Genomic DNA, 23,556 nt, shown 5'->3' on the forward strand with positions numbered 1-23,556 from the left:
ACTACGGGACAAATGCCAGAGCACATCACTCAGACTCAATGGTACGGGTTAGCGGCTAGACTGGACTATCAAAAATGCCACATTCCATTGTCATAACCACAATGGCCTCGCATTTGTCAATTAAGATCGTTTTACCCAAGTTTTTTGTGTCTGGGACCCTGTCTCATTAGTTGAGTTACAAGGCTGCTGATTGGATAATTTATGCTGTTGCTGATTGGATGATGCAGGTTAGGGAAACATGCCCGCTGCAGAGTTTAAAGAATTTAAAATTAGCACACAAACAAAGCCACTTGAATCCAATTAAGCAGAAGAAGCCTGTATGTATTCACTGTGCTGAATCTCAGAGCCTGGGCCACGCAAATCTGAGCATTACAGTTTCCCATTTCTGTCATTTGAGATGACGGGCTAATCGGACCTAAAAATAAGCCTCTCGTATACACTGCATTTCAAAATAAAAATAAAGTCTTGTTCTTTTTCCAGGTCAAAGCTGCGCAGACAGTGACCTTTAAATGACTGGAATGGCAGATTCTGTTCACTGAACCCATCTGCTCACTGAAGCTACAGGGCATTGACTAAGCTATTGCTGCTTTTTTGGAGAGTGATGTTTATTAACATTGGAACTGCAACAAGCAGACCAAACAAGAGAAGAGCCAAAACTCTGCTTGAATAAGTACAGGCATTCTATTAATATTTGTCCTCTTTAGTACATGTGTGCCCATCTATGCATGTTCTCTCTCTTGGTCTTTGGCTCATGGAGTCCTGAGACACACCGACCAGAGTGTCTATCGGTCCAAAGTACTTAAGTGTATCTTTCATGAAGTACCTTCATGATGTTATTCAGAGTTTTGGTAAGCAATGGTTAATATTTTTCACATGTAAATGGCCATCTCACTAAATACCTGCAGCTGTCACGAGTCTGTCTGCCTGCAGATTAGCTTGATGTAATTACCTATCGATAACATTGTCTCACTGTCAGGTCATTCTTGACTCCAAAAGGGCCTGATAATTCCCAGATAACCTCACAAGTCCATCAAGGTTGTAGATTAAATACGAGAGACACGTTTATCATGTGCAAGTGAAAAAAAAAATCATTAATGTAGACCCCCTTTCTCCTTAATCATCTTTTAAATTGTACATCACAGGAGAAGTAATCAAGCCAGTTAAAAAGGTGCTAACCCATGGAGGAGTAATGTCTTGATGCTTCATGTCATTTTACAATTATATTAAAGGTAAAAGGAATTATTTTTCATAATGAGATATAGAAATTGAGTGCCATATATTCATATTCTGCTCAATAAGCTGCGGTGAGCTTACAGTCTTAAATCAATTTAACCAAAACAATTTCCTCCATGATGTTTGCTGCTATGTATCTGAACATACTGTATATCATCCAATCATCAGTTGTGTAAATCAACCAATCAGCTAATTCCCCGAACACCCACCCACCAGGAGGTGTGGTGTCTGCATCCAATGAGGTCAAGCAGCCCATAGTCTTGGCCTGTTCTTATCTTGGTTCTTCTTATTAGATGGAGACACGCAATGTTTAGCCTTTAAGGCATTCATTATCAGCTCTGGTTTTCGAACTGGCTGAATTTATATTGAATTCCACAAGGTTTAATGCCAGACCACTGTCAGAGAAAGGAAAAAAATATGAACAGGTTTTATAAGCACTCTTGATGATCAAAAATGCATCTCAAACTCTGTTTTCAAGCAATCAATATTTGGATCTATTTGCACTGATCTGAAGTTTTTCACATGGTCTTTACAGCGCTCTCAACAAGAGCTTTATCTCAATAGGCAATTAAGGTTGGAATGAATAACACAAATTTACTTTGAAGTTTTCTTATTATAAGAAAAATCTGCTTTCCTTAGTTTCAGAGACAACACTGTTTAAAATTGACTTCTTTAAATATTTGTTTTTGTTGTCCGTTGACATTCAGTTTTAAAAATAGATGTCTGACATGGAGAAAAATATCACTTATAATAAGTCACATATAAACATTTATCTTAAAGTAAGGATCATTTTAAAAATGGTTGATGCAGAGACATATTTTGGATCCAATGAGAACATTGTTCTGTTAAGAAAATCTGTTTTTTTGTTTTTTTTTTCTTTCGCCATGCTTTTGTGTGTTGTTCTGTTTCTCTCCCCCGGCACAAAACAGAACAAAGCACTGATCCAGATTCAGACTCCAAAGACATCACACGGCCGGAGAGACAAAGCCAGACACTGCAATCATCTACAGTGAGTCCATTTTCTAATGACTTCTGCCTCTACAGAGTACCCATTACTGGTGCTCAGTCAGTTCCCCATGAAAGTCTATTGATTCCACATCAGAATCTCAGCAGGCAGGAGCTGGGGATGGGGGAACTAATAGGGGCCCGTCTCACAGGTGAGAGGATCAGGGGATTTTCCACCCCTTGTGTAAAATCCATCACCCTCTGGCAGCTTGATTTCCTGCGCACTTTGTCTCTCAGGCGCTTCGGGTTTTTCCCGGTTTCTAGTTGTAAAAAACCTCGTCTTCGGAGAGGGAGCTGCTGTCCGCGTGGCGGATGGAGGCGTCCGGGCGCGAAGTCCTCCGTTTCTCCAGGGGGCGCTCTGCTTCCATCTGCCAGGGGGAGCTCGAGGAGCAAGAGTCAGGCGGAAGAGGAGGGAAAAGATGGCCGCCGCCAGTGGTGGGCTCCAGGTTGATGTTGTAGAGATGCTGAGAGGCACCCATGTCCCCACCGTCCAACAGGAACTGAGGGAGAAAGAGGCCATCTGGATCTGCAAGGAAGAGGAGAGAGACATTTTTGATAACTGAAAACCAGAGAGACAGGGCGATGAGACAGACATAGTGCATGTGGGTGGAGTTCAAGATCATAGGTGGAAAACAGAAAGTAGGAGAAAGGAAGGCGGGAATTAAAGAGAGAGGAGGAGAGGAACAAATAGAGGAAACTGATTAGTCAGTAATGGTATGCAGTCAACTGTCTTTTTTTCAGCCATCAAGTCATAAATTCCATAGCCTGGTATTTTCTCTGAGTCGTTGTTGAAATGTCTCATCTGTCTGCATGGACTACCTCTCACACTGATCTCCCTACTTCCAGCACCTGTCTATCCAATCAGGGAATCCGTGTCACTGAACGTGATGTCATGTTGCATTGAGTTCAGGGTAGAGAAGGAGACATAAACACACACACACACGCACAGAGGAGCAGGAACAGGTGTCTGATGTGAATGAGAGAAATGAAAAATAAGAGGGGTTTGACAATTCTAGAATCCTCCATTCTAGACTCCCTGTGTCTTCTCCAGCTGTTTCTCTTGAAATAATATTAGTCTGACCTGGTTTTCTTTACAAAGTACTTTATTGGCCGGAATATCTTGGCTTTATCCCATGAGAGTACTTTTTTCTGTGTATGTGTCTAACACGCTTTTGAGGGTGCCCACGGTTGATCCTAAGATGGTTGTTCAAATCACAAATGCCACATTCATTTTGTTACTAGCAAATGAAATTGCCATTATCATGCAATTCAGAGCAATTCCTACAAGCTGTTACATAAGCTATAATAAGATAAAAGCTAAGCTAATAGTTTGAGTAACGATCACAATACTGACATTCAGCTCAGTGTTAATTTGTCTGGGAGTTGCGTCAGTATGGGCAAGGCATCAGGGTGTTTTATCGCACCTGATCTTTCGCTTGATCTTTCGCAGTCGTGCAATTGCAGAGGGTGAGGGGATCGGTGAGAAACGAGGTTAATGTGCACGACTGGTCAATTCTCTTAAGTTTGGGTGAAAATGGAGAAAAAGCAACAAAAAATGACCTTGAAGAGGGGCGATGCTGCCGCTGCGATTGGCCGGGGCGTCCTGATTCGACCAGGCACTCATGGCAGCCTCTGCCAGGGCAAACTGCTCTGCCACCCCTGGGAGAGAGAGGGCACAGGGGTGTAAATCAGGGAGACAGAAACACAGCGGGGCGGCTGTGTAGCACAGCGGTAAGGAGCAGGACTCGTAACCGAAAGGCTGCTGGTTCATTTTCCCTGCATTTTCCCTTCACCAAGGTACTTAACCCAGGGTTGCCTCAATGAATGTCCAGCTGTATAAATGGATAACATGTAAAAATGGTAACCTATCTAAGTTGCGCTGGATACGAGCGTCTGCTAAATGCCAATAATGTAATGCAATGTGGTTGACCTGTATTTATTCAAACAGAATACAGTTAAGTTACATGTAGGTACAGACTTCTCTGTAACTCTGTAACCGACCTGCAGCGAATCGGGCCTCCTTGATCTCATCAGTCAGGTGAGAGTAGAGCTGCTCGTCTTCCTGAAGCCCCGCCCCCGTCCTGCTCCAGCCACTTCCTGCCCCGCCCCAGCTGTAGCCACCGCCCTCTGTCCCCGCCCCGGAGCTCCACCCCTTCCACTCGATGAGGTGGGCCACCCTCCCTTGGGCCATGGCGGTGGGCTTGGTGATGTGCTCTTTAATGGTGGCTACTAGACCTGGGGGGAGCGAGGGAGAGAGAGAGAAGTGAGACAAAACAGAATGGGTGAAAAAAATGAATTAATTAATGAGAAACAGCAAATTCAGAATAAACATCTGGATTGAAGGGAGGGCGGTACATGCAGGACGAAAGAGGACAAAGAGGACCAGGTGGAGCTAAGGGCAACAACATTGTAGCGAAAACAGGGACGTGGGATGAAGAGCTCCAGGCAACTGCAGTACCAAGAAGTAACCACAGGGAGGCAGCAAATAGCCAACGGGAATTGCGTGTATGTTGAATTCCTAACATTCACGTTTGATCAAGTACTACGGTAAGAACTGTATGTCTGTCCTGCGATACCATCTGTGTTTATTTAATCATTTTTCGTTAATATAAAAACATTTTATTTAATCGTGTAAAAAAATTGATGTATTGATATTCATATTATATGCAAAATTCTTGCAACAATCAAAATTTTACTGACATTAATATAATTACACGTAAATTTCTATTATAGTTTTTCTATTATATTCTTTCACAACTGCTGTATACCACCATTTTATGATAGAATGACCATATTTGGTTTACAATGTACTTTATAAAAGCTAAAACCACCAGCCTCTTGGTCTACTTGTGAATTCATCCACATGCCATTTTACTTAATATATTCATTGGTTCCCATTCAGCATAATTACACTGTCAGGATTGAAAAAAAAAAAAAGCTTCCACAAGAAAAAGTTCAAAAACCCATAACGCTTATTAGCTTCAATAATTAACTTCCCTGGGAGACTACAGACATAAAACAGGAAAGAACAGATCGTTGGGTAAAGGGAGAAAGGGAGAAAGAGAGAGATTGAAGTTGGAGGTATATACAAGATAAAAGGGGGAAAAGGTGAGAATAGATGGAGCAGCAGAGATGAAAGGGTGGAGGAAGAGATAGAAGTAGGCAGGGCGCACAGTGTATAGATTGGTAGAGAGAGAGGGGGAGAGAGAAAGGGAGAGAGAGAGACAGAGAGAGAGTGAAAGAGGAAGGGAGAGAGACAGAGAGAGAGACTGTAAAAAGCACACAGAGCAAAGGAACAAAATTATGTTAGCAATCTTGTGTGGAGACAGACTGCCTTTTAGTTACACATGACGGATTTGTGATGAACACAAAACCGACTATCAACAGACAGTCTTCCTGCCTGGTGTATTTGTGTTTTGTGTGTGTCTGTGTGTGTGTGTGTGTGTGTGTGCGTGTGTATGTGTGTGTATCTTGTGTCTGTGTCTGTGTGTGCTTGTGTGCATGTGTGTTTGCCTGCAGGCAGATTTGGGTTTCTTTGCACATGCACATTTGTGAGTGTGTGTCTCAGTGTGTATATTTGTGTGTGTGTGTGTGTGTGTGTGTGTGTGTGTGTGTTTGCTTGCAGGCACGTGTGGGTTTCTTTGCATATGCACATTTGTGAGTGTGAGTATGAGTGTGTGTGTGTGTGTGTGTGTGTGTCTTTGTGTCCTCACCTTGCAGGGAAGAAGTTGCCAGTTCCCCGATGTTATATCCACTGCCGTTCTTCTTGTCTGTCAGTGTTCCATTGGATGATTTCTGGCTACCCTATACATCCAGACACATGTGGTCAGATATATAAATCTGGGAGGAAAGAGCTACTTTCTGGTTTATAGGCAATCCTGCTCCTGTTCAAAGACACACACACACACACACACACACACACACCCCTGAAATTCTTCTTCACTGACACTTGAGAGGAGGCAGCATCCAGAATTCATTCAAATCTCAGCTGTAAGCAATGACTGAGAAAAGCAATATGCAATCGAAAAAGATTCAGAAGTGCAGTGTTTGGTTTATTCATACATCCACTAATAATATGTTGCATATATGTAATAAAGAAATTCTATGGGTGAAAGATAGACCTCCTGGCAGAGAGGAACATGCATTTGGGGGCATTGTCTGTTTGAGACTCAGTCTGCGCCTTGAATGAAATGGTGACTCAGTCTCACAACAGCCATGACTCCACAGGATCCTCACAGTCTATCTGGTTTATTAGAATACAGAGCAACATGCCCTCTCTGGCATCTTGCATCTGTATGGCTGCCAAAAGCAATAATGCATGTCTTGGCTTCTAAAGTGAATGTCTTTTAGCAGCGCCGAGATTAGTTTACTTACACCTTACTGGGAAAAGAAACCAGACAAATCCTAACCAAAGCCCTTGTCCAGTAAATATGTGCCTTCTGAAGTCCTGTAACCTCTAGCCAAAAATAGCTTTTCATTATGTGAGAGTGGACTTCACAATTAAGGGAGGCCAACAATGCAGTGGGACACAAAGGCCTCAGTGATTTTTTTTTCCCCTCTAATCCCACTATCACCATCATACTGTTACTCATGCCACAAACCTTGACTATGGGATGTCTTTCGGTAGAGAACTGCACTTCTGTTACAGGCTGCTGGGGGGCACTCTGGAGCTCTGTAGAGGAACAAACAGACATATTTGTTTGCATGTGTCTGTGTCCGTGTCTGTGTTCGTGTTTGTCTGTGTGTGTTAGTGCGTGTGTGTGTCTTGATGGAGGGGAAAGATGGGGATCAGTCTCCTTCTGTCACCCCCAATGTTGTCATGGCAACCGCGATTGCCGTGACAGTTCCACCCAGGGTTCCCCAGAGTGAGAGAGAAAGAGAGAGAGGGGGAGAGTCCATTTACGTCAAGAATCTCATTGATCTGCAGCCCCTAGCTCGGGTAACCCCCCACCCCCACCCCCAGTCTGCGGATGTTCCCTCCCCAGCCCCAAACCAAGCCACCCACATAACCAAATCAAGAAATCAACAGTGGCGGGGTGACCTTGCCGATGGCACCGCAGTTCTGGACGCCTCCTGCTTCACCTCATCATGTCATTACGCATCGATTGCAGGACAGCCCCAATTCCGAAGCCCCCCGGAGACCCTGCAGGTCAGGAGTGAGAAATCCCAGGCCTGAAATGCCTCACGCTGCTCTGATCCTTATCCACCTCACGGCTGAAATTTTCACCCAATTCACGGCCTAATCGCCCTTCATTATCACTGCAAATCACAGCTCCTGGGGGACCGCAGCCTGTCCCCCCTCTTTGTAACGGAACAGAACAGAGGGTTCTCGCTGGCAAGGAGACGGGCAGTCAGACAGACGGGCCAATCCTGCCTCACCTCTCTGGCCAAAGTGCTGCAGGTGTTACGTCTGTCCAACACCGCAAGGTTTCCGCGAAGCCGCTGTCCTTCAGGAACACAGATTGCACCACATGATGAAAGACATTTTGATCGGATCTTTAATCGCACAATGAGGCTTCTAAGCCGCGTGATTAAGGTTTGCACTTGAAGGCTTATGCGATTTCGATCACTGCAGTGGAATTGGTCCTTTCACACAGGCAGTGTGCAAAGTTTTTTCTGAAGTGGTCCACACAGTAAAATGACAGGATAGAACTTGTCCTCAAGGATATTAACTTGTACCAGCATCACAAAAATATACTCACAAAAAGACATGGTATCAGTAAAGACAGATAGAGCAGGGCATCAGTTTCATTCTACAAACAGAATAACCACTGATCCAAAGGATAGACTTCAGCCTAGCAGTACTCATAACTGAAAATGATGTTTGCGTACTTTGTGCCAGTAATCAGCACACTCATACAAACCTTATTAAAAACAGATCATTCATTGAGTCATTACGATTCCTGCTTGCAGCGGGCAGGAATGATCGTCTAAATCATTTAGCGGTGAGGTTGCCAGTTCGATTCCCAAACAAGGCGCTGCTATTGATCCCTTGGGCAAGGTATTTTACACCCAACTGCCCAAATAAACATCCGGCAAATGCAAATGGGTGACTTGTAAAAACATGAGCCAAGTAAGTCGCTGAGGATAAAAGCGGTGGCTAACCGCAGATGTTGTGATGTTCAGCAGTGCAGCCAGGTAGAGTGAGGGACGCAGCGGTCTGCAGGACATCATGCCTTTGTTTTGCAGCCCATCTCTGCACCACTGCTGGTAATGCAGTTAGACTGGTGCCAGCTGTTGGCCCAGCCTTCCTTGTCAATTCATTGTTCTTGCTGGTGTCATTTTGGTTTAATGCTCCCATCCCAGTGCACTGATGCATAAAGCATGAAGCACAACAGCTAGAGGTAACTTTGACAAAACAGCAGCGACGCTTTGCCGCATGGATAGAAGGACCTTCGCTTCCTCAGATGAACAAAGTGACCACATCTGGGCTGTCCTACAGACAGCAGCAGTATTTCTTACCCAGTTCAACAGGTTATAAGCGTGGAACCTAAACGTTTACAAGAACCAACTATTTAAGTTTTGGTTCTGTGAAAGTTCACAGGGAAAAATTCAGTTCTCTTCGCGCCCGTCACGACACTAACGCGGTAATGAATTTTCTGTTTGTCTTTCCCCCTTCAAGTTAAACCCTACAAAGTATGAGTCACCTGAGAAGTTGTGGAGATGATAGGAATCGTGACTAAGCCCATAGCCCTGCCTGGGAGAAGTGGAGGCGAAAGAGAAAGCGCCGTACCCCGGGGGCCGCCCCTGCAGGTGTGCTCCAGCCGGTGAGACCGACTGTTTGCTGAGTCTGATGAATTGAGCTCTCCGCCTGGCATAATTAAAGAGCCAATTAATGGTGGCTGTCTGTGGCTGCGCAGATCTTTGTCTTTGAGCTGGCGAATGTGATTGCATTGTCTTGAAATGTGCAGGAACAATAGAAGATAAAGAGAAAGGTACGCGATTTATGAAGACATCGACAACGGTTCAACCACACAGAATGGCATTTGGCATGGTGGACATGTTTACGGTACTGTGGTATTGGGTGACATTTGAATCTCACTCACAATGTCAATCATCCTATTGAACAGCAATATTGAAACTGCATGCATATGCAGGTAAAATACTAGCAAGGATCCACTATAGTATGTAGCTGTATGAGAAGCCACTACTGTAATTATTTTGCTATAACATGCAATGTGTATGAACCACTTAGCAAGGTTGACTTTTTTTGGTTTAATAGGAGGTTTAAAGCAGAATTTCAAAGAAACTTTTAAGCATCAGGTACACCTTGTCCAGTCCCTACTGACACCTTATTTCTTTGGCAAGTCTTATCTATAGTTATAAAAATCATCTCTTCAATTGATTGGTCAAACATTATCCATTTAAGCCATAATTGAATGCATGGAAATGAGACCCAGTGGTCAAATTTCAGAGCAGAAGGGGTCACTCTAAACAGAGGACTGAAAACCATTTTTTCACCTACTAACTAGCTACCTGTTGTGTACAATAAAAGAGGGAACGTGGGTGAAAGCAATTTTCACACAGGTTCTATTTTCTGTTATTATGCTGCTGTGCTGGTATTCTGAAAGAACACTCTTAAGTTTCCTGATTCCCATGGTTCTTTTCTTTTCTTGCTCAATTCCTATTGGCTGCTTGCAGCCCTCAGCAGGGGGCTGGGATGCGACTCCTTTCACACTGCTGAAAATGCTCAGAAACTCCTGGGTCCGTGGTCAGAAAGTTCCGGCATGCCAGAATTTTGGTCAGGCCCTTAACAACGTCAAAGGCCCCTACCCAATAATTCATGATCCCTCAGATTTTGAATTGCAGCCTTAGAGACTATTTTAAAAAAAGGCTGGTTGGGAGGTTGCGCAATCCTAAATTATGGTCAGAAATCACGTAGTGTGGGGAAGTGTGAGAGACTATTGGCCATATCATACCTCTGTTCTCTCATATCAATACACAGAAACCTCATTCAGCATAGATACAACTCAAAGCAGCCACAACCTGAAGGGATATCAATTCTTTTGGTCCATCTAACAAGGACCTAAACAACAAAAATGAGGACTAACCCACACTGAGATGATCACAGTGACATTCTTAAACATTATTACTGTGACAAATTTGTACTGTTCTTTCGTAATGATCTCTCTCATCCGGACAAAAACAGTCTAAATAGCATCCACACTACATCCTTACAGAAAATCACACCGCAAAATGTCCTAATGTCGGGGCTATGCACAGACTGCAACCTTTTGTGTTTGTTTTGAGAAGAGGCCACACTCGCTGCTGCAATTTGACTGATGCAGACACAGGCTCTCTGACCAGAGGGTGTTTGGGGGGTGTTCAGCCTTAAACACTATTTTGGGTGTTCGGTGACCATGAGCCAATTAGCATGTAAATTAGTATTGTCCTTTAAGACCCTGGGAGCCACTTGTTTGTTCTCAGGGATCGAGACAGAAAAGATTGCCGTCGTCGTGCCTCACAGCTGATGAATATCTGAAATGATGTCATCCACTGCTTCATTGCAATTAATGAGGTGTTAAAGTGACTTAAAGTGGCATTGTTTTGCTAGTTTTCTGTCAGTGCTAATTGGAAGGGTAAGACTCCCCTTGAACTTTAGGCTGATATCTAATTCTCAGCGACAGCTACACAGAGGGGCTACAGGTTCCAAGCTGGTTACCTTGTTTTGAAGTGGTAGATTTTGTCTATTTTTTTTTTTTTTTTTTGCATTGCTTTAACATGCACACAGGCCACACCTTGGAAGAATTTTCCTGGAATTTGTAATGGAAAATGAATTATGAGAAAGCTGTATTGAACTTTTCTTTTGTCACAGCATGAAGTCAAATATGACAGACTGGTTGACTCAAACAGACAATCAAACTGACAGACAGGCAGGCAGACAGGCAGACAGACAGACAGACAGATAGACAGGCAGACAGACAGATAGACAAAGGCACTGACCTTTGTGACTTTTACAGAGGCAGGCACCCATGGTGAGGAAAGAGTAAGTCCAGAGCCAGTTATCTGCTCACCATTCTGCTTGTGAGAGAGAGAGACAGAAAGAGAGAAATGAAGAGAGAGAAAGAGAGAGTGACAGAGAGAGAGACATGGGGGGTAATGAGGAAAGAAAAAGGGGTGAAGCGGGAAAGAGATAAAGAAAGAGTGTCAGGGTGAGGGAGAGAGAAAGAAGGCTGGTTTTAGGAATGATCTCCTTTGAGCGTGCAGTAGCTCAGCTTATGTAGATTCTGAGACTGACAGGATGTGAGAGGGAAAGAGAGAGAGAGAGAACAGGAGAGAGAGAGAGTGACAGAAAAAAATAACCAACACACATTTGCTGTCGTCTCCCCTGTCCCTCCCTCTGTTCCTCTCCTCCCCCTCCCTTCTTTTTCCACCCCTCCAGCTGTACACCCTTTACATGCTGAATGATTCCCAGCCCCGACTCATCACGGGAAAGTCTGTGTTACACGTTACTGAAGCTCTGACGTACTGTGTGTGTATGTGTGCGTGTGCAGGTGCATGTGTGCAGGTGCGTACGTGTTTGTGTGTGCATGGGTGCGTGTGCACGCACATGTTTTTCAGTACATTTGTGCAAACTGGGCCTCTGTTAATTTGTCATTTGTCCATTCGTGTCTACATGAAATAGGGAGCTGGGGCCATCAGTAGTAACCCTCTCTCTTTCACTTCCACTGTCTCAGATCAGTGTATTTATGGTGTGTGAAAGTTCAGGGCTCCCACATTCACTCCATATTCACATGACACGCACTTACACGCATGAATCATGGCAAAGAGCTGCATGTCATTCATTCAGTGCCAGGACTCACACAGGCATAAACAGACAATGGAGAATGGAGAGTAGCGACGGAACAAGGCAGACATTCACACTCAAACAAACTCAAAACACGTACTCATATTACAGCACACAGGTACACAGAGGTATGATGCTCACAGTCTGCTAATGTGGAAACGCGCATGGTCCACACCAATGCAATACTGCAGCCCTACACTGCCCCCCAGTGTCCTAATGGAGCACTACAGGCAACAGGTGCTTGCCATGTGGAGTGCACTTTTGCGCAATGTTGAAAAAGGCTGAATTGTGACTATTTCTTTCATTATTTATTTTTCCCCCCATTCCCCCGGCTGCTGTCACTGTTCTGTCAAGAACGGTTATAACTGCATGTGAAAATAACACCGGGGATGTAAATTGTCAAAAGGGGAATTACACTTGGCAGAATTGGAGTGGAATAATTTGATATACCAGCCTATCTATAAACATTGGATTGTTTATTTGCCTGTATATTTGATTGTTTGTTTATGAATACAAACTGAATAGGACAGGGCTCATGGGAGACCTGGGGAAAGCGAGAGAATAAAATTCTATTCAAATACAATAAGAGTCACTAGATTGTGCTTTATAGAGATTGAACATGTAGATCTGATCAGTTAAATTACTGTGAAATGTTCTGGAATGAAGGAAGTCAAGACTCTCTGTGTGTGTGAGAGTGTGTGTGTGTGTGTGTGTTGAATTAACCAGTCCATTTCATTTTATTTCCATTTCTTTCCAAACAGGCGTGGGGCAGGTTGCAAAGGTTCTGTCCTCCAAATATTTAACACATTTTTGCTTCGTAATATCAGAGGTCATACTTTTTGTCTCACATTAGGTCATAATCCTCGCGTCAGACCAACAAACAATAGGACGCAACAAGCAGGAGACAAAAAAACTATGTTCTAATGACATCACCGCCAGCCCCAACAGACCCCCGTTCCCTGGGGAATCCCGTTCCCATGGCAACTCCTTTCTCTGTACTTTCAGGCTTTTCTTTGTAAATCTCCTTCGGGGTGAGGAATGGTCGAATGCAATATGACATATTTCTGAAAAAAAAGGGAGGTAAAGGCCTGTTAAATTAGATAAAGTGCCTAATTACAGACTTCTAAGGAACATATGTCAAGAAAAAAACACAGGAAAATAATTACTTTCATGGAAATCAAATTAAGGTGTCAGGACTCGTTTAAGAGATTTAATCCAGTAAAATGAAACGGGCAGTGAGAACTCTAAGACTGGCTGAGGACATTCAGTGTTCCCACACTGAACAGAGCTCCTTGCTGAGATTGTTTTCGGGAAACTCCTGACACCCTGTGGTGCTCAGATATAACTGCTGGCCCTCTCTTTCCGTATTCTGTTCTTACTCTACTTCAAAAGGGAACTTTACCTTAAATCTCAAAATGAGTACCCTTTCCCTACCTTTCCAGTGGGTTGCCAGATTGAAAAGCCTCGTCATTTGTTTCAATAACTAAGAACAAGAGATAAATACTTCAGAAGACATACCACTGTGGGTTTCTTACCCCACCTCATGCCATCTAACCCTCAGACGAAGCCTAGATTCCATTGTGCCACAACAAGTCTCTGTGCAAATGATATTTGCAAATCCCTTATTTAAGAACAGGGCAAAAAAAAACCTTCTTTAAGAGTCATTCTTGATCGCTTAAACACATAAATACCCCCTTTAAACACTTTGCTAAGTTGTATATCTAGCAAAGCATTTGTACCCTGAGCCAGTTCATAGATTGCTGCATTACAATTATTACAATTACAATTTTATCCATTTTAGCAGATTGTGAATTATGCTTCAACTGACTGAAGGGGTGCAACTAGCTACTATCTTTACAAAGCACCATGAGTTTTTGAGCCCCATAGGCATGAAGGGAGATCATTTAAATTTAAAGAAAATGTCAGTATTTCAGCAAAAAGTAAATCAGGTGAATGGGTCTGAACAGCCAACAAGTCTTGCCTTGGAGACTCGTGTGGAGACTGGAGAAAACTCGACTTCTGTTCATTGCTCATGCGTCGCGGAGGGGGAATTTCATGCTCTGACATCGGAGCGCAACATTCTTGAGGAAGGAGATTGAGATGTTTCTCCGCTGTGAAATCCGCCCTTTGACGTGCGCACCCGCCAAATCGTATGGTAAAGAAACAGCATATTAAATGCTCAATTTTCTGCAAAGTTACCCTTTGATCCACAACTCTCTCCCTGCTGGTCGAGTGAGGAGGTCAGACGCGACAGAACGCTGAGTCTAAGTGCCTGTATGTGCGTCAGCCCAAGAAGCCAAGCACTTGAACCCTGCCTAAGGCTGCAGAGAAAAATGAAAATGGCTGTGTTTTTTCATAAACAATCAGCAAGCATTTGGATAAAAATACCACATAATTCATGAGAAGTGAAAGCTCACTTTGGTGTGTGCGCTGATTTGGTTGTGTATTCACAGCATGCTGAACATGGGCTGTGGGCCAACAAAATCAAAAAATGATAAAAAAAAATTTTGCACCAAAGGGACAAAATATTCCCCCGAGTGAATTAGTGCATGCTAAGGGCATTCCTTGTCACGCATACCTTTGTGATAGAATCTCTTCCTCTGGTAACATTGTGTCATATATTATCTGTCACCATTGCTGAGTGTTGTAGAGTGTGGTTTCTGTTGACATGCTCTGGAACCTTCTATGTAGCACTAGGGTGAGGCAGCACTACCACAGACAAACGCTGAGAAACGGAGATGCAACAGTCTTCAAACAAACCCCAGGCTAGGACCAAGGGGAGATGAACATCAATCTGAGTACAGGATTAAAAAAAAAACACAAGACTGTAAATATGTTTATGTATGTCCAAATAAAATGTTTTGGGAAATTCAAGTGCTTGCTAAGAGAAGAAAAAGTGCAAAATAAAATGAAACCATGAAATAGGAATAAATAACAACTGGGCAGGTCATGTGATGAAACCAGAAAGACCCAGCTTGCAAGAAAACAGTGATAAGATGAACATCCGCAGGAAAAAGGAAGCATGACCGACCAAAGGGGACGCAGAGGAGAATGGCAGAAACAGAAGAGGAAGAGATCAAAGTGAGCTGGAGAGAAATATAAAGGAAGGCACAGGATGGAGGCCCGGGTTGCTCTCAAAAAGGATCGAGCCGGTCGGCATCCGGGACAGCGCACCACCACATGCAGGACCCCATTAGCTGTTTCCTCAGCCTCTCTCTCCATCTCAGGCCCTGCGGCTTAGTGCTAACCTGCACTGCAAAAAATGTGCAACAGCACAACTGGTTTATTAACCCTAGCCCGACACCTGTTATTAGCAGATGACACTGTGCAATATGAGTTTGATTGGGCATGCACATGAATTCCATACTGTGTTCCAGCTCAGCTTTGAAGGGCTCTTCTCCTGCCTGCTTCCAGCTGCAGGCTTCCCACAGGCCCTCGCTCATACGCTGATCAATTTTTTTCCCCCCATGTAGGAGGGAGGCACTGCTGAGTGAGACGTGATGCAATCGCATTCAGAGACCCAAGGACATGTGTCATATTAACCCCACTGCCGCACTAATAAACCCAGAACAGAAATAACCATCACCTCTGAAACGCAGCTGTAACTTTTGCGTTAACCAGAAACCCCTCCAGCAGGTCTGAGTCACTGGAACAAGACGGAACAGAGAGAGAGCGAGAGTCGGCAGGAGGAGGGACTCCTCCACATCTGGGCAGCTGGGAGCGTTAGCCTTTTTTACAGGGGGCGGATATCAAGGTGTGCTCGTACCCTGTGCCTGTACAGCCCGCTTTGGCTGTCTGTTCACACATCGTAAAAGTCATGTTTGTGATTCAGTTTCACTGACAGCCGCGCTGTGCAGGCGACCAGTGGGAACGGTGTTATCAAGCCTACAATAAAACGCAGCCGAAATGCTCGCTGGGTGAATGCGCTTGGAACAGATCACTTTGCAGAGCGCAGCTCGGCCGAGTGTGAAGTCTCTCAGACCAGCGGGAGAGACTCAGGCAGAGGGTCTCCGCAGATCAGATGGGAGCTGTTAAAAAGGTTTTGCCGCTGAGAGGAGATCATTTACTTCATGTCTGTTTCACTCAATAAAATGAAACCGTCTGACAAGACTGACAGGAGTCAGCTGTCCTGAGGTCGGGGCTGTTTCCTGTTCTCATGTCTTCTGCGTTACAGGCTCTTACTTAGATGGCCTTTGTCAAGCTTTGTTTATAAGATAAAGGCTTGATGTAAAAAATGAACATGTCAGATTGCACAAGTTAACTTGTGGTCGGGCTTGAATAGTGTTATGCTCACACTCACTAGTCTGCGAGTGTTGTTAGCCTGGTCTGACACTGTTGCACATTCAACCTGAATGGATACACTTATGTTCTATTGTGCTGGAAGTCACTCGGGATAAGAGCATCTGCTAAATGCACGTATTGTAGCAATGTAACGTGAAAATGGAGGCTTCTTTGTCTTTCTTGTTTCGTTTTTCTCCCCCCCCCCCCCCCTTACTTTCTTTCCTCTACATCTCGCGTCCATTTCTCAGCCATCATCCCCCTGCTATTTCACTGCCCTGCCTCACTGAGCAACAGACCATCCATCAGTCCAGACCGTTATCTGAATTATGAAGGTCCAACGTTTTATCTCGCATGAAAGTTTGTGAAATCAATGCGCTTAATCACGTCATCATCTCAAACCCTTAACATGCGGATTTAAGACAGACTCTCAGCAAGAAATAAGAAATGGATTTTGTGCCTGCAGATAACTCGGCGGTGTTTGCCATGGCTACGCTGAGAGGAAATGACATTAATCCGCATTTAGGCCAAGGCAGCTTTCCCCCTCTGTGATTGGGTGATTCCGACGCTGAAGACGTGAGCGAGGGCAACCTCAGCTGTAGCCCATATGATAAGTAACAGACCCCATCTGCCCTCGGGGCAAGACGAGCCCTCCTTTCCGTCTGTGCCCTAATTAGTTTAATTACAGTTATTATCTGCTGAGGTTCCCCATTCACATGGTAGGGCGACTCTTTCCTCTGAAAAACATATGCATGCATAGGAAATCAAGGGAAGGGCTGTTAAATTAAGGCATGACATGAAAGAGATGGAAGAGAGCGGCAGAATAATGAAAACACTTTGGAAAGATATTACACCAGATTTATCACACACTGAGAATGCAGAGGGTTAGGACACAAAATGCCAAAGTGATAAAAAGGAGTGGAAGAGACTCCATGGAGATAGATCACCGGGAAACAGACCGCGGGAATAAAAAGTTCTTTCACACTAAAGAAATTATGAAAAATAAAACTTAATTGTAAGCGGAAAAACACGTCTTACTGGTAAGCCAAGGTTTAATCGTTTGAAAACCTAAAGGCCTCTCTTCAGAAAGGGGATTTTTTATTACCAAGGCAAGGCCAAAATGTAAAAAAGAATAAAAAGGGAAATGATGGCTACATATCTGTTCAAAAGCAAAGACTGCCACCCGCCTTTGACATTAAGCATCTGCCCCCACCAACTCTAAGGCCATCTTCTCACCACCTCTTACCTGTTCCCAACTGTAGTCCTTGTGTTCTTCAAAATCACAATATTGGTATACCAGTCTGCCAACCACAGCACCTGCAGTCACTTATAGCTTCTTATCTCTGCCTAGAGGCCAGCCGTCCTCTTCCACTGGAGGTCTTTTTGTCCATGCTCCATGAAGAGGACTTGCTCACTCTCAGCTGTGGCCCACTAGTGGTGAAATGTTGCTACTGTTCTGTAACTCACCCTGGCTGAGGGTGTCGCACAGACAAACACACAAAAATACTAACATAAGCTCTCCTTGGGACGTATTCCCCGGGTGCACTAATAGATCTGTACACTGGCAATTACCAGCTTGTTGACCCCTCTGACATACAATCTCCAGAATGAAACGAATAAATGAACAGAAAGTATTACCTGTCATAACGAGTCTGAGAAATCAGCCGTGGAACATTAGCACAGGGATCCTTTGTTACGATAAAATGGTCTTGGGGCAGCATAAATTAAATTTAAACCAAGATTAAAGGAAAACCGCATAATAGCCAGCGGTGAGTGCCCTGACTGTACACGTAGTCAAATGGTACATGTGAGAGCTGGCAGTAATAGCAGAGTGAGAGGGAGAGAAGTAAAGCGGGCAAAGCCAAGGGACTGGCTCAGCCCAAACAGCGACCCAAACCAAGTGCTAAAGGTGGGTTCCTTCTGGTGTGAGACCAAATACATTCAGACACATTAAACAAAGTCGCCATAAGTACCAGGTCTCTCCCTCACCCACATCTGGACTTAATTCCCGCCTGTCTCTAAACAAAATACTGAAGATTGCTATTGCTCTTCTTCTCTTTTTTTTTTCTTTCAAAACATCACTTAACTTTGATGGCATAGGGATTTTTAAACAACCTTACTGCCCTGCTGTTCAGTTGCAGCTACTGTAGGTGAGCCTTAGCATTTTGGTTGAGCCCTGCCATGACTACAAACCTCCTCTGAATACTTAGAATTTAGAGAGGGAGAGAAGATTGAAAGGCAGTAGGAACGAGTGCAACGGAGCGGTGAGGGACACTTGGGAAGGGTGTAATAAAGAGTATGAAAGACAACAGCCAGCGAGGAAGAGAGAAAAAGAGAGAGAGAGAGGGAGAGAGGGAGGGAGAGAGGGAGGGAGAGAGTGCAGGAGAGAGACCAATATAGACACAAATTGCAGGATGTGTTTTTGGTCAGGAATCCATCCCTAAATTTAGCGTGAATGTAAATTCCGAAGGTTACTGGCTCTCATTCCACATGTGAAAATAAGACCAACCAAAAGGGAAAAAAAAGGAGAAGAAAAAGGCCTGGAAGATGGGAGGAGAAGGGACAGTAGCATGATCATCTACACAATGGAAGGTTTCTTTCATTTTTTTATTTATTTTTTTAAAGAAAGGAGGCTTTTTAAAAACCACAGAAAAGAGGGAATCTGAGCAGCAAAGCCACAGGCCCCACACAGCAGGGCACACAGTGAAAACACCAGCATGTGCAGCAGACACAGTCACCGGCGCACTGCTCTCCACACGCTCACCGCTCACGTCACTGCGGCCTGCTGCTGTACAAGAACACTCTCCCCCTCCCACTCCCCTCACACACACACACACACACACACACACACACACACACACACACACACACACACACACACACATACGCAGGCACATACACACACATACACACACACACACACACAGGCACATACACACACACACACAGGCACATACACACACATACACACACACACACACGCAGGCACATACACACACACATACACACACACACACACACACACACACACACACACACACACACACACACGCACACACACACACACGCACAGGCACATACACACACACACACACACACACACACACACAGGGTTGTACAAATGTAAATCTCTCTCAGCTTACACCCTTTCTGTCCACACATACACACAATCATCCGAATCTTCTGCAAATAAGCTCCTTTTATATCGTACAGACAGCAGCATCTAAGCAAGATTCAGCTTTACTTCAGTGTAAAATGCTGCCATCAAAAACCTAGCTGCTGCCAAAAAATCAAGCTGTAAAGTACCACCTTTTCAAACCAGCTTGGATACACATACAGATGTCCTTACACACACACAGATCACTCTCTCGCTCTCTCTCCCATTACACACAGATAATAATCAGTCTCCCATATCACATACACACAAACACAAAATTGCATACATACACAGTTTTACAGTTTCTCATGGATAGATTCAGAAACAGACAAACTGTCCTGTACACAGTAACAGATATGGACATAGAGAGCACGTACAACACACATACAGACGGTTGCAGCTGAATCAAACACACACTCAGATCCATACATATGACTCCAGAGTTAGGCAGAAGAACTCCTTGGGCTCACTGAGTTACTGCTGTCTGCAAAGAGTGTTTGTTTTGTTTTTGTTGTTCTTTTGGTTGTATTTTGTTTGAGTGTTTCATAGGGCACAGGACAAAATGTTTCTCGAAATCCCAAAAGAAATACTTGCAGTACTTACAATACCTCAAATGTGTCTGTCTGAACCAAAGATAATACTATACCAGACTATTTCCAATACAAATTAGTAACATTTCGCACAGTTAATTTGCTGACATGACTGACAATGTGTTTTGGCCACAAACATCTACCCAAAGGAAAAGGCATATGGGTATAACTCCCACAGATTGCTGAGATATCAGACACTGAACAATAAAAAAAAAACTATTTTTTAGTTACTACACTCCTTCTACCTGTTTCACTTCCCAGAACGCCATTGTCACCTGATTTGCTGCTTTTGCCAGTTTGATTAATTCACTAGCTAAATATTTGCATTCCTTTTTCATCTTATCTGAAGAATGCATTAGAGGCATTGTTACCTGCATCACTCAGCACGGGCAGATTAATTCAGAACGGCTGGGGCCAAGCAAAACACAGCCAGTCAATCTTTTTCTCTCACTCTCTCTCTCTCTCTCTCTCTCGCCTGGTCAAGGTCATGTTCTGATACGCACAGAAAAGGCAAGGGTGACATTCAGAATAACATAGCACGGTAAGCATGTGAGCGTATACAGACTCCTTGGGCCCTTTGATGGCATTGTCTTTTCTCTTAATATCTCACCTCCGGTTTCTTGTGTCCATATACTGAAACCACACTGTCCAACGGCGGCCCCGATCCGACTTGTACGCGCCTATGAGAAGATAAAGAAATACTATTACAAAAATGTTGTTGAAATAAAATTGAATCAAGCTTAAAATAATTCAACATAAGACACGCCCCTTTTATTTAGGTTACTTGATAAAATGCAAAAAAGACATATCAGGGGTGTAAGTGTGGTGGGGAAAGGGAGGAACTCTGTATCTGTAGGCTGTTATCTGTCAGGTTCGTGCAACACTTACAGTATCATATGTTATCTCAGGGAGTCTTATACTAAGGGAACAAATGTGCTCACAAGGTTCCAGAGAAAGCAATAAGGGGAAAAACCCCAAAAAAGAACAAATGTTTGCAATAAGGAGTTACTCCCAGCTCTTTTTATTGAGAACAAATACGTTATTAGCCTTTTAGGTTTGAACTGGCTTTGTCTGTGAAGCTCTGTGTAACATGAAAAATTGTATGATGTCCAAAGCCCTTTCTGCAAAGGGGTGAAATGAAAAAGATTTGCCATATAAAGGGTCCTCTAGGTTACTTCTCTGATGAAAAAGCTATAATTTAAAACACACGGTCAAAATCTGAATTAAATTTGTTACTGTGCTGGAGGTTAAAATTTGAGTTTAAATTTAGATTAAATCCAGTAAAAAGCATTCTGTGAAAGCCCTCTATGGGCCAGCAAATCATTATGGGACAAGTCCTTCAACTCTGACATTTATTAAATCAGTACTACTTCATATTAAAGGTCAAAATTGGACATAAAAGTTTAATGAAAAAATTGACACATTCAAATTATGCGGAGGAAACAATTAATTTGTGCCACAGTAGGCCAACTTGGAGGATTTTACAACTTCGCATGAATTTTGGGGTAATGTAACAGTACAGTGCACAAAATCCTATTTATTCAAACTCTGAATTAATTAGCAAAGAGATGATACACCAAATGTGTACATTTGAACATATTTTTCTCTTTAATAAAAAGCCATTAAATTTATTATAAGGAAGGTTAGGAATTGCCTTTATTATGTCCCTGAAGTACTTGAAGACACTCATTTCAGGAGGCTGAATTTCTCCACCGCGTTTATGGCTTTCAAAGTCGCAAACAGAAACAGACAGGGCAAAAAGGACAAGAAATTGAGAAGACATTGATGAAAAGCTACAAAGATTTTATTGGAACTGAAAAAATAAATTTTATTACAAGCAAGTCCCAAATCAGTGTTTTTATGACAATAAATAAAAGTAAAAAATAAATAAACTATTTAAATAAAGTATTTTGGTTTTTTTTAAAAAATGGGCCACAACAAGATTTTACTTTTTCCATGAGGAACTGCCAATTTGTGAATGAGTCAGAATCCAGGAACCACAGTTTTCTTTTAATATGCATATGCTATTATAGTTGTACATACTTAATAAAAGGGCAAACATGATACTGTGGGTTTTAGGGAATTTACAAACAAACAGTAACATCTAAATCTTGGTCATCTACAGTTTCATCTGTACAAAGGGAAACTCAATTACTGTAGGCATAATACAGACAACAAAAGCACTAGTTACCAAAGTTTCCAAAAGCCAGTGGTATTGAAAGCAAAATACAACCAATACAAATGTACGCTGTCCCAAAAATGTTCTTGGCATAAGACAATCCATGCTCAAAACCATGCTTATCTAAATGTTCATGCAAGTGTAAGCAGTTTCTCTCTCCTCTCTAAATCCCATTGGTTTCTTTCGTAGCCTTAAGAATGGGGAGTTAGAAGTATGGTGTCGTGAGAGTTTTAAGAGAGCTGGGAGCCTTGCTCTTCCAGTTGGCGTTTATCACCGTTTAAATCATTCTCTGAATTTTTTCTTCTTTCCTGTTAACTTCCACATTCTGTTACCTCCATTTCCATTTTCAAATGTCAGCTTCATCCATTACAACATAAGTCGATACCAGAATTTTCATGTTTGATCATTCCTCCTTCCTTGACATCTCGCATACGTATTTGGTTTACCACCGATTCTCAGTTCATTCTCAGGTCTCCGCTCTGAAAAGAGCTCTGCTACAATTCTACTACGACGTGTGGTAAGTGGTAAGTGCAACAAGAACATTTTCAGACATGTTCCCATTTTTTCTTCCCTCGGGTCAAATCCTCTACCAAAAGCCAAGCAGGTCCGACTGGGGGGTTTCCACACTCTTCCTGGGTCTCACTCTTTACGCCTTCAAATCTCATCATAATTCAACTTAACATAGCTCCTGTCCAAATACACACTGAAAAAGAATATTCCCTCTAATTCTCCATCAAAGCTGTAAATGCATACCGCGGCAGCCAATCACATAGCAGGGAAAGCCAGGGTACTCAGAGCTTGGGGGGAGGGGGGTTTACAGAAACCATTCTGTCTCACTTACACAACCTTGTACTGTCCAGAAAATCGGATCCATTTCACCCGAGACCCAACGACAAGCACAACAAACATCAGCACCTGCCACTACAGCACCCCACCTTGCCGGGTACCACTGACCCCCCCACTTCCCCCCAATCCGCTGTCACCATTGGACTGAAATGTCAAAATTCCTGTGTTTTCCCCCACAGGTGGCAACGCATGTTCCCCTATACAGGATGCAAAAACCTTCACCACTCCGGAGCTGCTGTTGCCCAGCCCTCCAATGCACTTGCGGTGAAACGGTTCCCAGTTCGGGCTCCACCATGCCCTGCAGCCACTGCAGTGTTGGATATTTTTGGCTTACTTTTGGCAAAAGTTGCATGCACTGACCATAAAAGTCTTTAAAAAATAAACAAAACAGCATGGGAAAAAAAAACGAACTGATCTGCTACAAAAGGCATGAATAATAAAATATATATATTCAATACACAGTCTGATATATCAAGTGTTT

The 23,556-nt window shown here is 43.3% G+C and overlaps 1 protein-coding gene across 1 annotated transcript; it reads right to left on the bottom strand.

Annotated features, from left to right (window-relative positions):
• Positions 1–2,152: 2,152 nt before the first annotated feature.
• fam131c (family with sequence similarity 131 member C) lies at positions 2,153–11,212 on the bottom strand. The gene is made up of 6 exons (XM_036532416.1): positions 11,182–11,212; positions 6,840–6,910; positions 5,952–6,042; positions 4,240–4,473; positions 3,799–3,897; positions 2,153–2,764 (listed from the first exon to the last, which is right to left on the bottom strand). Exons 1-6 carry the CDS (start codon positions 11,210–11,212, stop codon positions 2,499–2,501), a joined length of 792 nt encoding a protein of 263 aa, XP_036388309.1. The 3' UTR covers positions 2,153–2,498.
• Positions 11,213–23,556: the final 12,344 nt, after the last annotated feature.

The sequence above is a fragment of the Megalops cyprinoides genome, chromosome 7, assembly GCF_013368585.1.
Source record: "Megalops cyprinoides isolate fMegCyp1 chromosome 7, fMegCyp1.pri, whole genome shotgun sequence".
Lineage (NCBI taxonomy): Eukaryota > Metazoa > Chordata > Actinopteri > Elopiformes > Megalopidae > Megalops > Megalops cyprinoides.